The sequence below is a fragment of the Podarcis vaucheri genome, assembly GCF_965113315.1.
Source record: "Podarcis vaucheri genome assembly, chromosome: 3".
NCBI lineage: Eukaryota > Metazoa > Chordata > Lepidosauria > Squamata > Lacertidae > Podarcis > Podarcis vaucheri.
This window is the reverse complement of record NC_138761.1, coordinates 118,473,599-118,488,773: the sequence shown is the minus strand read 5'-3', so window position 1 is coordinate 118,488,773 and position 15,175 is coordinate 118,473,599. Positions and strand designations below refer to the sequence as shown.

General features: G+C 41.6%; 2 protein-coding genes across 3 annotated transcripts in view; both read right to left on the bottom strand.

The window, feature by feature from the left end:
• Window positions 1-15,175, bottom strand: part of FGF18 (fibroblast growth factor 18) — a 248,047-nt gene that overhangs the window by 161,991 nt on the left and 70,881 nt on the right. The gene's annotated exons all lie outside the window — the stretch shown is intronic.
• On the bottom strand, window positions 496-13,883 carry NPM1 (nucleophosmin 1). The gene is made up of 11 exons (XM_082216998.1): window positions 13,621-13,883; window positions 12,185-12,264; window positions 11,310-11,429; window positions 8,145-8,238; window positions 7,896-8,002; window positions 7,271-7,332; window positions 6,719-6,773; window positions 4,406-4,489; window positions 3,805-3,906; window positions 1,787-1,861; window positions 496-834 (listed from the first exon to the last, which is right to left on the bottom strand). Exons 1-11 carry the CDS (start codon window positions 13,682-13,684, stop codon window positions 796-798), a joined length of 882 nt encoding a protein of 293 aa, XP_082073124.1. The 5' UTR covers window positions 13,685-13,883; the 3' UTR covers window positions 496-795.

Genomic DNA, 15,175 nt, shown 5'->3' with positions numbered 1-15,175 from the left:
CTGAAGTCTCTCAGCCCCACTCACCTCACAGAGGAAGGGAAAGGAGAATGTTAGCCACTTTGAGACTCCTTAGGGTAGTGATAAAGCGGGGTATCAAATCCAAACTCTTCTTCAAAAAAAAACAACCCCTAACCTTCCTTGGTTCACATCGTGAGGCCTAGCCAGTTTCTAAGATGTTTTGGCATTCACTGGGATACAGCTCAATATAGAATTTAGAAAACCCTTGCCAAAACATGGGAATCGAAAAGGCAACAGGGATCCTCCAGCAGTTGTGACTTCAACCCTAGAGGTGCACTCTTCATTGTCTCTCAAGGCAGACGGATGCCAACAATAAACAAATAAAACCAGCAGGATCATGAACTGTCAAAATACCATTCTGAAAGGAATTCCACACCTCATGCTCTTCGGAAAATGTGATTAAGGAATCCTGTTTGTATGAGTGTACTGCAACTTGTATGGGAGAAAAGCTTAATCCAACAAAAAAAGCAGCAAAGCTACTTAAAATACTAAACTTTATTTTCACATTTACATTTAAGTTTCCCCATTTCCATTTTTGACCACCACTACTATGCATTATCAAAACATTCCATACATATTTGAAATTAAAAGGGTGGAGTCCTGGTCTTAAAAACCGAACAGGCATTTTGGACAACACATTCTTGGCAAAACATTCTGGACGACATTAATCAAGACTCTGTAGGGAAAGCTTTAGCATTTATAAAAAGGACAGCCAGATATTAATGGTTATACACACAGAACTGAAACTTTGAAAGGAGTCATTTGTTAACTTCTTGCTCACAGAGTCTGCCTCCACTGCCAGAGTGCTTGAATAACCTAAAACACACCAAAAATAAAGGTTAGTTCCGTCTTGATCTTCCTTTTAGAGTACAAATTACATTAAGCACCAGAAAAGCTATTTAAAACAATAAATGATCTGCATAAAGTATTTATGGGCATGGAATTTTCCACTTAAAAGTTTCTTTCATCTAGGTACAGTTAGCAGGACAAGTGTATATGAAATCCAAGTCTGTGCTAATTTTATAAAAAAAATGCTTACCAAGTACACCAAGATTAAAATTACCCAATATATTTTGCCTTTAAAGACTGCTCACACCCTATAAAGCATAGTAAAGGAAAGCAAAAGGAAGGGTGTGTCTCAGCTAGGCAAATACTGTCTGAACTCTGCCTGCCCTGCCTTATGTCCAAATCCACTTCAGTAGCTGAACTAGCTGCTTTCAAACATTCTCCCTTCAACGGGCCACAATTTCCACCACCCTCTCCCTCCCGACAGCTTTGAAGTGTTTGGGGGAAAGCAGAAAAGCATAACAATTTTGTTTAAGGAATTTTGATAGTGAAATTTAAGATTTACAGGTCTAACCCAATACAGCTTGCTTCCTGATACCAGCACCACCACCTCCTGGCATGCTGTCACACAGTAATTTGGTTGACTTTGGGAAAGGAAAGCATCAAGACTGCCAAAGGTTCTAGCGCAGTAGTTCTTCCCTGCAAAAAGGAAACTGAAGGGAAGGCTAGCCAAATTCAGCAGTAGAAAACCACAACACCATTTTACTTGGTCAAAATGGGGCTGGAGAATCCTGTGGGTTTAAAAGTGAAGAGACACCGGCCATCAAAATGGAGAAAAATGTTTCCTTTCCCACAAACAGCTTCCATTTATCTAGTCCAAGTACTGCTTGTAGCTGAAGCTCTAAAATGTGTGGAAAGTGATTGGGAAAGGGGGCAACAATTTATTCTAGCGATTTTATCAAGACCTGATTCATTCCATTACCTTCTGGTCCTCTGTCCTGAAACAATTCTTAATGTAATTCACAAACTTAGCCTCCACCTTAGGCAAACTGGTTCCCTATTGCAAAAAGAAAATAACAGTGAAACGTAAGATTGACACAAGGAACTGAAAGACTTTTAGCCTGTGTGGTACATGGAAATAAATTACTACACAAATTTTAAGATAATCTGATTCACATGCAACATTCTGGAGGACCTTTGCTACTATCAGAGACAAAGCATGCCAATTCCTGTTCACAGGACAACATTTGTTCTAGTGAGATTGCAGGAATAGGGGAAATGTAAGATCTGAGTGCCTAGGGGAGAATTTTTTTCCTCAGCATTTTTTTTTTTTTGCCCAGTGGGGGGGGGGATCAGAAATTGGGGTAGTGGTGCTTGTGATTATAGCATTTGGCTGCACAATGAAACAAGCAACTCGCCTGAATCCTGTTGCTTTTCACGTGCCTTAGATCCCTCCATCTTTTTGCATGAAATGAAATAACTGTATATGTAGAAGTACAGATACAATCAAGGGGATTAACATGTAGTGAGAAGCTTAATGAAACAAAGCTTCTGAAGAACACAAAACTCAAAAGTTCGGAATCAGAATTTGTGGATTTCTCACAAACAAACCCAAGTTGCAAAATTAAGTTTGTATTTACTGACATGACTGTTAATCTTGCACCTACAGCAACTATGGTATTTTCAGCCTGTACATATTTACTCAAGCAGTTCCCAGTATTCAACCGGGCAGGACTGTATATAGCTTGAGTATAATAACATGCAACAGATTAGCATAGTTATTTACCACTAAAATGCATTATAGAAACTATTTTTTTGAGCTTTTTCTGCAAGGCATGTTTATTTCTGCTTAATGCTGAGGTATTTGTGATATTTAAGTCCAGATAATAAAACCTTCCTTCACTTATTTGCAATGCTGACAGTTTCAGTATTCAACTTCACCACCTCCTCGCCAGCACACATCAATTTATCCAACTGGTAAACAGATACACTTTGGGTGCAGCACTCTGTAGTCTGTTTATATCACTGGTAAAGATAACGGGACCCCTGACCATTAGGTATAGTCATGGGCAACTCTGGGGTTGCGGCACTCATCTCGCTCTATAGGCCGAGGGAGCCGGCGTACATGTGGCCAGCATGACTAAGCAGCTTCTGGCAAACCAGAGCAGTGCACGGAAACACCGTTTACCTTCCCCCTGGAGCAATACCTATTTATCTACTTGCACTTTGACGTGCTTTCGAACTGCTAGGTTGACAGGAGCAGGAACCGAGCAACGGGAGCTCACCCCATCGAGGGGACTCGAACCGCCAACCTTCTGATAGGCAAGTCCTAGGCTCTTTGGTTTAACCCACAGCGCCACCCGCGTCCCCTATATCATTGGTACCTTTGCAATAATTGTACGACCAAAACAAAGCCACGCAGGGCAATATCCAATGAAGTCTGCCTGCTTGTACAACAGAAATCCACTTGTACAATGGGATTTTGAGTTTCACTTGCCTCCCTTCCCCCCGAAGTTCTCCCCATGTGCTTGACAGAAACCCCAAACCCATTGGATCAGATTTTGAAGGCATACAATGGGAAGGAGAAACAAGCAGTTTCCCTCATATATTATGTTGGGTCTCACCCTTTAAACATTTTAATAAATATACTCAATGGTATAACTGTGTGCGTGTTGACTAATTAAACATCTATGTTCTTAGAACAGAAGGTTAGTTTCGAAAAGTATTTCATATTGCTATTTCCCCCAAGAACTCATTTTTTTTCTTATAAAACAGATCGTCAAGTTTCCTGCAATTTTATATCTATTAGATTTTGGTACATTCACCAAGCAGCCCACATAAAGGGCTTCTGCATCACTTATATTAAAATTCAAGCATATCAAAAATTTTACATTCAGTACCTGAACAAAAGATTTACATCTTCCTTGCCACTATGAGTTCAGCAGCAATTAAAATTTTCAGTAAGGCAATCTCTACTAGCCAGGTAGCCAGTAAACTTACCTTTTGTACGCTTGCCTGCATTTTTGCTTTCATCTCATCTACGGTGAAGGTTTTTGGTGTTTTTGGACTCTGTGGTTTCTTCTCTTTATGAGACTCCGGAGTCTAAAACAGAGCAACTTAATTACATTTCTCAACAATATGACAACATAGTATTTACTATCTGGTCATTGTGCCCAATGCCTTCTGTTTACACTATACGCTTTGGTTTCAGATTCAGATTATTAACACCAATTTATATTCTGCTGCGTAAGGCAAACTGTGTGTACAACCAAGTAGCAAATGCTCTTGTGCCAATATAATGTTGCATCCACTAGACAGGGGTAAAAGGTGTCAAGGTGTACAACCACAACTGTCTAGCTTGTACAAGAAGTCCAGATAGATATACAGCCCTTCTAAAAACATGGCCACTTCATCAACTACATTAATGTGAATTCTCGTTTTTGTCTCCTGTTACATGTGAGAGCTTTTTTTAATCAGGTATTGAAATTCCACAGCTAACTTCCATAAGTTTGTAGTGAACAGATGTTCAAATAATTCCCAATTATCTTACAAATTTGCAGGCAAACGATGAATACCGGTGTATTAAGGAATTTATACCTACTTTTGACTTGGGTGTTCCCAGCTTGGAATCTTTCCCATTCTGGTTTGATTTTGGTGTGTTCTTTGCAGAAGAATCTCGGGCAGGCTAAAATAGGAATAAATGTAAGAATCTATCAGCGCTCCACTTTATGTGAATCTGCCAAAAGATTCCATTCTCTACTAGCCAAAAACCACATTTGCAAATAGGGTGTCAAAATGACTAAGTGGAAAATAATCATACCATGGACAAAAATTCCTTATTATGGCCAGTTTATTCTGTAGCTCAGTATCATATAGGCACTGTCTAATTAAATTATTTGCTTTACTGAAGCTCAGTGTTAATAATAACTCTTGTGGCGATAACCTAGAAAAGTAAAGCTTTTGGTTGACATTGCACTTTGCAGTGCTACAGACCTTTTGAAATCAACTAACTTAAGACTTAAGTCCATTCATTTCAGTGGGTCTACTAAACACAACTTAGTTGGAGATCATCTTATTTTTTCTGAAAGAAACATGAATGCATTACAAACTTAATTAGTAACACACTACGAACACAAGTAAAAATTGGCAACTGGTACAAACAAAGTAACTACAATCTCAGACTCTACTAACTTGTATTTAACCAATAATGTTATACTTGATTAAAACTTAGTACCCATAATTCATTTTTACCTTGATTCACAATTTTAAATTAAGATTCCTAGTAATGCAAGTTAAATTGATTTTCATAGCCTTAATGGTTCTAAATCTCATCACACACAAAATCACAAATCCTATCTTTTAAAAATATTAACAAAATCATTACAGACATGTAATGAACTCAGATAAAGGAATTGTTAATGGAAAGTGAAAGCTACAACTGAAAAATCTCTAATCCAACTTAATCTTTAAGCCACAGTGCCACCTAGTGCCCCATGTCTGTAAAGTAACATAAAAGTAGGGGATTTTTTATCGTTTTACTTCTCCAAAGAATAAGATCTTATTACTTGAATGTGAAAAGAAAATACTATCCCCGGCTGATAGCTTTACATAATCTAAGTCAATTTACTGCAGTTGTTCCATACTAAAATTTTACTTTTACTTAAAAATCATTTATTTTAAAAGCACCTTCCTATTTCCACCTATCTATCCAAAACAAAAGCTACATTTCCCTCTGGAAGGGAATCTTCTGTCCCCACTTAGACAAGTAGATTTTACTTATAGCCCAGGCCAAGGGAACAGAACAGGAAGTGCTATGACAGGGGAGACATTCACTCTCTCTCCTAATCCCAAAGCTCTCAACTCAAAAGGTATAAGCACAGATTCACTGAGTCAAGGCTGGTCAACTTCCCAGTATAGCCCAGGCCTTGAAAAGGAGTCAATAGAGTCCCGCAACTTACTCCTGCCAATGTGCTTAAACAACCGTTTGCTGATTAATGAAAACAAAAGGTGATGGGAAGAAGAAAGGAAGAGGAAGAGCCAAATAGCACTTGATCCTGGACTGTGCAATAGAGGGAGGGAGCCTCAGTTTCCTCACTCAGAAGCTTCCTTTCAAGATTAGGCCAGTTCAGAGCCCAATCCCTTCAAACACTGACAAGCCAACAGCGCTTATCAGACATGTTTGCTTTTTAATTTGGGAATGCAACTGTTGTTGCTTTGAAGCACCAAGACACAGAGCTGAAGCACAGAGGACTAAAAAAATGTTTCAGAACCAGTATTTTGAGACCGTACAAGGGTATTGGACAGTACCAGTCTTAAGACAGGGGCAGGCAATGTTTGCATATGAACCAGCTAGTAATTATTAACTCTCAGAGACTGATTTAAACCCGTGCTTGATTGAAAGCATTCTTCTGTGCATTCAAAATATGTGAAATTTACAACTAGATTACTAGAGCATGAGCTCAACAAAGGTAGCATCAACACAAACCAAGTCAACTAAAAAGAAACCCCCTTCTGAATTGGTGATAGGGTATAAGGAGGTTTTGACATGTAATCAGTAGCAAATAGCAATTTTCACACTATTTGAACCAACATGGCAGACAGGAACTCACAAAATAATTGTTTTAATGTTTTTAAATCACCTCGATCATTTCAGTGTGATAGAAATCATTCTGTCAAAAACAGCTCAGTTCTTTTTCAGCAACTTGTCACCAAGTTGTGAGACATGATACTGGAAAATGTTTTCTTTGCTATGAGGGTTGGGATACAAAACTTACACTTGACATGCTCACTTTTATATTCAACCACATCATTCCAATAGCATAAACAAACAACCTATAGAAATGTTAATAATCCCTTCTGTAAGTACAAAGTTATACATTGTGAAGTGATTTCTGAATTGTACATAATTACTCACTTTTTTTGCTGGAGTCTTCTCTTCCTCCTCATCATCATCCATGTCGTCATCGTCACTACAATTAAAAATTCCAATTAGTATCAACACCCAAAAGCATGGTAATTTAAGAATCTTTGAAGGCCCTCATCCAACTTGTAGTATACCAGTAAGAGATAAACAGAAGTGGAAACTACAACTTAATGTGAACTGGGTTGGGGGGGGCGACACTAACTCAGAGCAATGCCAATTTCAGAGCATGTATAAGCATTCCTAATTTAATTCTGTTCTTTTTAAGGTGCTCTGGAGATCCTTTCTGAATTTAAAGCAGGGTAGGAAATCCAACTAAATAAAGTAAAAAAAAATGCTGCTTGTCTTTTCACTAGCAAAAACTGAAATTTTGCTATTAATGGCAACATTTTAACAAGGCACATGTATCCTCACAAATATTCATAAATAAAACAAACTGATCAATCTAAATAACTACTTTTGAAAAAGACAATTTTTCTGGGTGCGAAGCTGACATTTATTGGCAAATTGTTAAAAACACTGAACATATTCCAAAATGTAACTTACTCATCATCATCATCTTCGTCGTCTTCATCATCGTCGTCATCCTCTGTCAGCTTTACTTTTTTCTTTTAAAGAAAGAACGTATGGAAGGGATTACAAATATGTCCAATGTTTTGATTCTAAGTTTAGACCTGCTAATGTAGGATTCCCCACTGAAGTCTTCGCTGGCACCTAGAAGGCCTCTGAGTTTCCTCCACTGACTATCCCTTTAGTTATGGAATTGTGAGGATGATTACCTTTTTCTTCCTTGAAAAGTAGAGCTGAAAAAGGAAGTTGGAAGTGACGATATGCCTTACTTCCTCTTTCAGTTCTATATTCTTCCTTCCTAGGGCACAACAGCACGCCCTTAAAAATCGAAATGTACCCACCAATCCAAAAAGGGTGGCAACCAATTTAAAATAAAGTCTTTTGGTCTTTTTTACACACACCACATGATAAGGCTTCATCTAATTTATATACAAAATTTGGTTTTATTTTACTCCCAAGTCTAGATTCACAGAGGACCTATGCAAAACTTCTCTTGCCAACCATACAAGCTAGAACACAGGTGCTTGTGTGAGGAAACCCATTCCTATAGAGACACTATCAATTCCAAAGCAGCCATTTCTCCCCCCCCCAATCAGCTTACCTGTGGAACTTTAGCCAATGTCACACCTGCAGGCCTTTTTGCTGTGTTGTGTAGTACCTTATCATCATCATCTTCATCTTCAGAAGATTCTGGTTCTTCTTCTAAAGCTGAAAATATGGAACAAGTCAAGTAAGGCTACACACAACTTTTCAACATTATGGCAGGCCATAAAGAGATGCATTCACTTTACCAAATTTATGTGTTCAGACAGAAATTAAGTGAAACCGAGAAGAGAGGTCACTTTCTTACCTACGAGATGTTGACCACTGACATAAACTGGTCCTGAGCCACTCTTCAACCTCAGAATTACTGGTGGTGTGATTTCAAAGCCACCTAATGAAACCTGAAGGGGGAAAACGTACAAAGCATAGTTGAAATATTTGCATCATATAGACAGCATTGCCAAAGCTACATAACTCACAATTCCCAACAGGTCTAGAAAAGGCATTGGATTATCATACATCTCTACTCAAACAGGCGAAAGTGGTCTAGGGTTCTGCATGAAGTAAAAGCAGAACCTCTTTCCCATTTTATTTGGTAGAGTCCAAACTAGTATTTAAAATGATAGAACTTTATAAAAGCTAAACATTTTTCAGCTGGCTGAAAGCCCTTTCTTAGTTGAACCTATGCATTTGATGGAGCAGTTTCAGCCAAGCTACTTTAGCCTTTGAAGTGTTACAGGACTTCTTGAAAAATGGATGATTCAAATTTGAGTAAGACAGAAAATCGCAACAGACATCTGACTAGCCAAAACCCGTTATTCACAAGGTTTCTGTCAAAACAACTAATGTGCAAAAACCTAAATGAGGGAATATTCTTTAACAAATTGAGAGAAAAATAATGCCAAAGGTTGCATAACGAATCACAGTAAAGGCATTTCATGTGTTTATCAACCTAATGAAAGCCTGAATTATGTAACTTTGTCGATTTTATCTGCTTTTAGAAATGCATATCTGTTTTTATTTACAAAGGTAATAGCTCGGGGGGGGGAGCCCACTTAAGGGAGCTTACAGACCATAAAAACATGAGACGTGGAAAACCTCAGGCCAGATGTGTCCCATAGAGCCTCTCTTAGCTAGCTTATGGTGCTCTCCCCAGATAACACCCTCTCTTCCCGAAGCCACTCCCCTAAAAAGCCTTGAACTGTAATAAAGTTCTTGCTTGCCCGGGCAAGGAGCGGGGTAGAAATCTCAGACACTTGCATGAATTCAGTTTAGCCTGCTGTGTAGAGAGAGGAGCCACATCTTTTGCTCTGCTCCCTTTTACCTCTGGGCCCACCTGCAACTAACATGCAGTCAACACACCTATAAACCACCCTGAGATCTCCGGCATACAAATTTAATTAATTAATATGGAAAAGGTTGCCTGTGAGGATTCTAACAGCCATCAATACATATTTTGAGAAAAGAAGCGTATGGCAGGAGCTGCCGTGTCCTCCTGTGCCAGACGCTTGTCACTAGCTCCGCTCACAGATCTGATCTGGGGAGAAGTGTGCTTCTGGAGAGAGCTGCCCTTAAGAGCAAGACAGTCACAACTGCCACCGACATTGGTGAGGACTTACTGCTGCTCTGCACAGCCAGAATCTGCATGAACTGACCTATGTAACTGCACTGCAAGAACTGTAACAAAAAACCTGTGCCTCCTTGCCTTCCCCTCTTGCCTTCTTCTGTTCCTTTTTCCAACTGTGTCATCATGTCATTATAGACTGAGCCTGAGGTTAGGGATCATCTTTGTACTAATGAAAGCCACTCCGAGAGTCTTTTTGGCTAAAGGGTGTATATAAATGCCTTAAGTAAAATAAATACCATTAGGCTGAAAAAGGGCCCCTATTCCTGTACAAAGTCATTTTAAAAACATAAGCCACTTAATACAGATAAAACAATGTGAATCTCAGAAATAAGAGTCTATCTACTGTATGATAGCACTTTTTAAAAAAGCTGCAATGGTAAGACTACTTCACAGCTGGCGCCAAGAAACAAATGCTTGGCTACCAAGGCTGGCTGTATCTGCTAAGGCTTTGTCTATTCCCCATGCAAACAGATCAGAACATTAAATAATTCTACTTGCAACTACAAAGCACAATTTTTATAATGTAGCTTCTGCCAGTTACAGTGGAATAAAAAGTTTCATGGTACAAAAAAATGTACTGTTTCTAATTCTATGTAAGTAAAATGACTTCACTTTGAGCATTTATTTCTACTATTATTATTACTACTATTATTCATAACCTGCCCATCTGGCTGGATTTCCCCAGCCACTCTGAGCGGCTTACAGCATATATAAAAAACTGTAAAATATCAGACATTTGAAATTTCCCAATACAGGGCTGCCTTCAGATGTCTTAGGCTGCTTTTTCAAAGAACCCAAAGTAACTTAAAGAATCAGTAAATGAAGCTTTTCCATAATAGAAAATTTTTCACTTCCAGAAATGCATTGTTCCATAAAATTAGTAGTTTTAACAAATGAACACGTTACCTGCAAGGTTGGGCAGGTATTTCAAAATTCTAATAGTCCTTTAGGCATACTCACATTAGTATGTTGAGTAAAGCTTCACATTTGTTTAAACGTAATGGGTAAAATCCAACCATAACTGCAGATCAGAGTTGACAGAGGAGGTTTCCCCACCCCCAAATCCATTCTAAAGGGTTGGGAGACCCACTTACCATAGAAAGAGGAGGAAGGAGATGTCTGCTCATGTGATACTGAATGTCATCCAACATTTACACAACATTAACGGTGCTTTAATTAATTATTCCCTAAACAAATAAATTCTATTGGGGGAGGGACTGTTTTTAACAGTGTCTTTCTCTTGTTTTTGCTTCCTAGATGTCAAACACTGAAATAAATTTAGACTACCATAAAAATGTCCAATAAGCCGACATCGCTACACAAAATAAAAAGACGAAAGCTAAGTCGTGTAACCCAGTAAACTTGCTGACCAAATTAAGATGCAACACTAAACCACAGGTAAGAGCCAAGGTCACATGTTCAACCTTCCTTCAGCACAGGCATGAAGAGCTCTTAAGTGTCGACTTTAGTTTTCAACTACGTAGCTACTGTACAATCAAAATCCTGTGAGAATACAACTAGAAAAAATGTGTAAGGGACTATCGTTATATAGTACAGTGGTACCTCGTGTTAAGTACTTAATTCGTTCTGGAGATCCGTTCTTAAACTGAAACTATTCTTAACCTGAAGCACCACTTTTGCTAATGGGGCCTCCTGCTGCTGGCCACACCGCCGGAGAACGATTTCGGTTCTCACCCTGAAGCAAAGTTCTTAACTTGAAGCACTATTTCTGGGTTAGCGGAGTCTGTAACCTGAAGCGTATGTAACCTGAAGCATATGTAAACTGAGCTACCACTGTATTTAGATTTCATCCCACCAATTTTAACAGATAAGCGAAAAACTTACCGTAGGCTGCACTGACATCTTCAAGGATGCCAGAGTGACAGTAATCTGCTTGCCTTCGTAGTCCAATGCTTCTGCTTCAACAACATGCAACTCATCTTTAGCACCAGCCCCTAAGCTAACCTGTAGAACAAGGTACAGTGTTTGGCAAGGAAAACAGCTGAGGCTTACAGCCGTAGTGCTACAGCTACCCAACACAAAGAATGGTACAGTGGTGCCCCGCAAGACGAAATTAATTCGTTCCGCAATTTTTGCTGTCTAGCGAATTTTTCTTCTTGCGAAGCACGGTTTAAACGGTTTAACAAGTCGCAAGACGTTTTCGTCTTGCGAAGCAAGCCCATAGGAGAATTCGTCTTGCGAGGCAAATCACGAATGAAAAAACCTTTCGTCTAGCGAGTTTTTTGTCTTGCGAGGCATTCGTCTTGCGGGGCACCACTGTATGCCAGACCAGCTTACTTTATTCTCAGTTGGTGCCATAACATAAAGGTGAACTCGTTACTTCAAGTTTAATCAAGATGCTCAAGAACACCCCAGTTTTGCCAATTGTCGTATTAAGTGAATGGTGGTGGGGTCCTCAGGAAAGCCAGTCTTTGGAAGAGGAATGATAATTTAAGCCACCTTCTATATTTCATGCAGTGGTATTTTAACAGGTCTTCCATGGTAGCCTCAGGTGAAGCCACAGAAAGTGTGACCACAGCATAGTGGTACCAATACATATCAAGCCAATATCTAGATAGCTGCATCAAATACCCATTCTGGCCACATCAGTGAACTTTTCAGGTGCAATTGCCACAATGTTTTGCATCAGTACAGCCTGCAATTATTTTGCAGCACTTGTTCCAGTAGTTCTTCAGTATTTTCCAAGAATCAGCACTTACCGTTCTTAAAGAGAGCTGATGATCATTTTCTTCATCATTCACCTTGAAATGATACTCCTTGTCTGCCTTTAGTTCACAACCTGCAAAAGCAGCAATGTGTTTGCTATTAAATAGCTTGAATATTTAGCTCCCTTTACAGGCCTAACAGAGAAAATGTAATATGCAATCTTTTACACTTCTACTAAAAAAAAAACGCCCACTGAACGGGCCTTACTCCCAAAACAGACTGCAGTCTGTGTGTCCTTGTTTAACCCACATGCAAATCCGAACAGATCTGCTTCACTTCTACATCTACAAAAAACAAAAACCCTTGGAAGTTTACAGTGTTCATAGCTGTCACAAGTTGGGATCAGATCCAATAGAGAACAAAACCCTGAGTACCATTTAAACATACAGGGAAAAGCTTTATAAGCACTGATCTTCCACTTACACCTCTTGTTAAAAGCACACAAACGCCATGCCGTTCTAGAGCACCAATTAGTTTTTCACGGCGCACGATTCTACTTATATGCCTGCAGGTTACAAAGAACAGTTGCCATCTTGCGATTACACGGTCCCTCCTCATCTTGCAAGGTGCCATCATGCTCCGCCTACTGAAGCACATGGCCATCTGAGGCCATTCTTTCTCCCCTCCCCGCTGGTACCACACTGCAATACCAGCCTCTGCAGCAGCTCTCTGCGCTTTTTCTCTCCCCCCCAACCACAGCAGGCCTATAGGTCTGACATGAAATGACCTGTGTCAACTTGAAAAAGCACCGGCGGCAGAGAGGGAAAGCGTTATTTCCACGGGGAAGCGTCTCGGGGCCAGAAAAATTAAATTAACAATCGTAGTGTTTTCTTTCCCTACCCTATTTGCGTGGCCCGTTTTATTTCTGAAGCCGTGTAAGTCGCATTTGCTTCTTGAACCTGACATCCCCCCCCAACTTCCAGGGCGGCCACGTGGCGAAGCGCATGGGGGAGACATGGAGCCAAAATGCCCCTCATCCAACTCCCCCCCTCCTCCTCCTCCAGCCACGTGAGAGGAAGGGGGAGGGGAGCGTCGCCAGGAACTGGTGGGCCCGGTGCCAAAGCGGCGAAGACGGCGTCCATTTAAGCGGGGAGGAGGCTGGAGGGGGTGGGAAAGGAGGACAAAGGAAGCAGCCGCCACATATACAAACACACAGCAGGGCGGGGGGCGGCTGAGGGCCCCCTAATTCCCCCCCCCGAAGCAAGAGCCCGCGAAGCGCCAGCCACGTGGGGAAGCCCCCCCCCACCTTCCTTCCTTCCAGGCGCTTCGACCCGGCCCCGCCCTCCATGAAAAGCGGGCGAGGGGGGAACGCGGAGCGCGCGAGGGACGTTCGAAGCGAGGGGGGGGAGAAGCCGCGTGGGAAAGAGGACGTGCGCATGCGCCAAAGGGGTCTTTCCCTCACGCGGGCGGGCGGCCTAGGCCCTTTTACCGAAGAGGAAGGTCTGCGGCCTGAGGGAGCCCATGTTGTCCATGTCCATGCTGCTGTCCTCCATCTTGTCTGCTGGCCGCCGCTCACCACCTAACGCGGTCGTCGTCGTCGGTATCACCTTTCCTCCCCCCTCAAGTCACGTCAGTCGCAGGAGCCGCGCGGACGGGGCGGAACAGGACGGAGGGCACCTGTGGGGCGGGCGGACGGATGGACAAACGCAGCAGCACCACCGCGCACTGCGAGAAAAAGGGCCCGCCTCCTGCCCGCCTCCCTGCATTTATATATCCGCAGGTCTCGCGAGAACTGCCGCCGGACCCCCTTTTCCCTTTTTTTTGCGGCGCCGCCGGCTCCCTTCCAATCAACTTCAGCTGGCGGGAGCAGACGGCTGGAGGGGCGCATGCGCCTGAGAGGATGGGCGAAGTGTTCTACAGACGCGAGTGGGTGGTCGCTGGGCGCATGCGCTCTCGCCTTCGACCCTGTCATCCTTCCGCGCGGCCCCGTTGAGGCGCTCTCGCGCATTACGCAGCTGTGCTGGGTCAATATCACTCAGCTGAGCCTTTTTTAGATAAAAAAATGTGTAATTAGTTGTTTTTTTCTTTTGTCATGAGGCTGGTCCCCAACTAAGAATTCCGTTATGCTCCATATGCATGCCATAAACCCAATGCTTTTTTTCTGGGGGAAACGCATACCCCCTAAGCATTTTGTGAATTTGTATTTATTTTCCCCGATTTGAACTATAAAATGGTGGTTTCCTTGAGTCAAAATGAGAGTACCCCTATACATAAAAAAGCACTGCATAAAAATAAACCCATCAGACTGACTGGTGTGTTGTTTTTTGGAAACTCAAAAGCCTTTAGCAGCTTTGGGAAAGCATGCATTTTAAAAGAAGTTGAATGTAAATAAACCAAACTTGTTTTATTTGTGCTGGATATTTCTTGATATACCGCTTTCCTAAAACTCAGACCGTTTGACATCATCATCATAGGATCAGTCTAGTGACATAATTTGCTTCATAAAGGAACTATAAGCAGAGATGAGTGTAATATTGGGTGAAAAGAGAACCCCAGGGCAGTGATGGTTACAGATGCACAACAGTCCCCAGTGTCATTTGTGAAATGCTTGAATGTGGAGTTGTGTCCATTTCATTTGCTTTTCCCGTTTCTCCCATTCTCCCAACACTCAACCCTGACATACTTGTAAAAACAGGGTGGTGGATGGGTCTGCGCAATGCTTCGAGAGTGTGCTAAATGCACCTACCATATTTGCACATGATCCACTGAGCTACGAACCATTATAAAATCTGGCATACCAAATGTTAGGTTGTGGGTGAACATAACAGGCGACACAGCGATTCTTCAAACAGCTCTTGTTTATTCACAGGCCAGAACAAAACTGAAGGGTTCAGCCAGCCTGCTTATATAGAGCAGTGTTTCCCAACCGGTGTTCCGCGGCACACAAGTGTGCCGTGAGATGTTGCCTGGTGTGCCGCGAGATGTTGCCTGGAGGGAGGCGGGCGAGGGCGTTTGCTTCCCGGAGGACTTGTGGGAAACCGCCC

Bases quoted from the DNA above. Each gene is read 5' to 3' on its own strand.
- NPM1 (XM_082216998.1), bottom strand. From the start codon at position 13,684: ATGGAGGACAGCAGCATGGACATGGACAACATGGGCTCCCTCAGGCCG. The intron at 12,265-13,620 runs GTAAAAGGGCCT...CTGCTTTTGCAG, and splicing joins GCCGCAGACCTTCCTCTTCG to GTTGTGAACTAAAGGCAGAC. The intron at 835-1,786 runs GTAATGGAATGA...GGTGTGTTTTAG, and splicing joins TCAGGACAGAGGACCAGAAG to GTTATTCAAGCACTCTGGCA.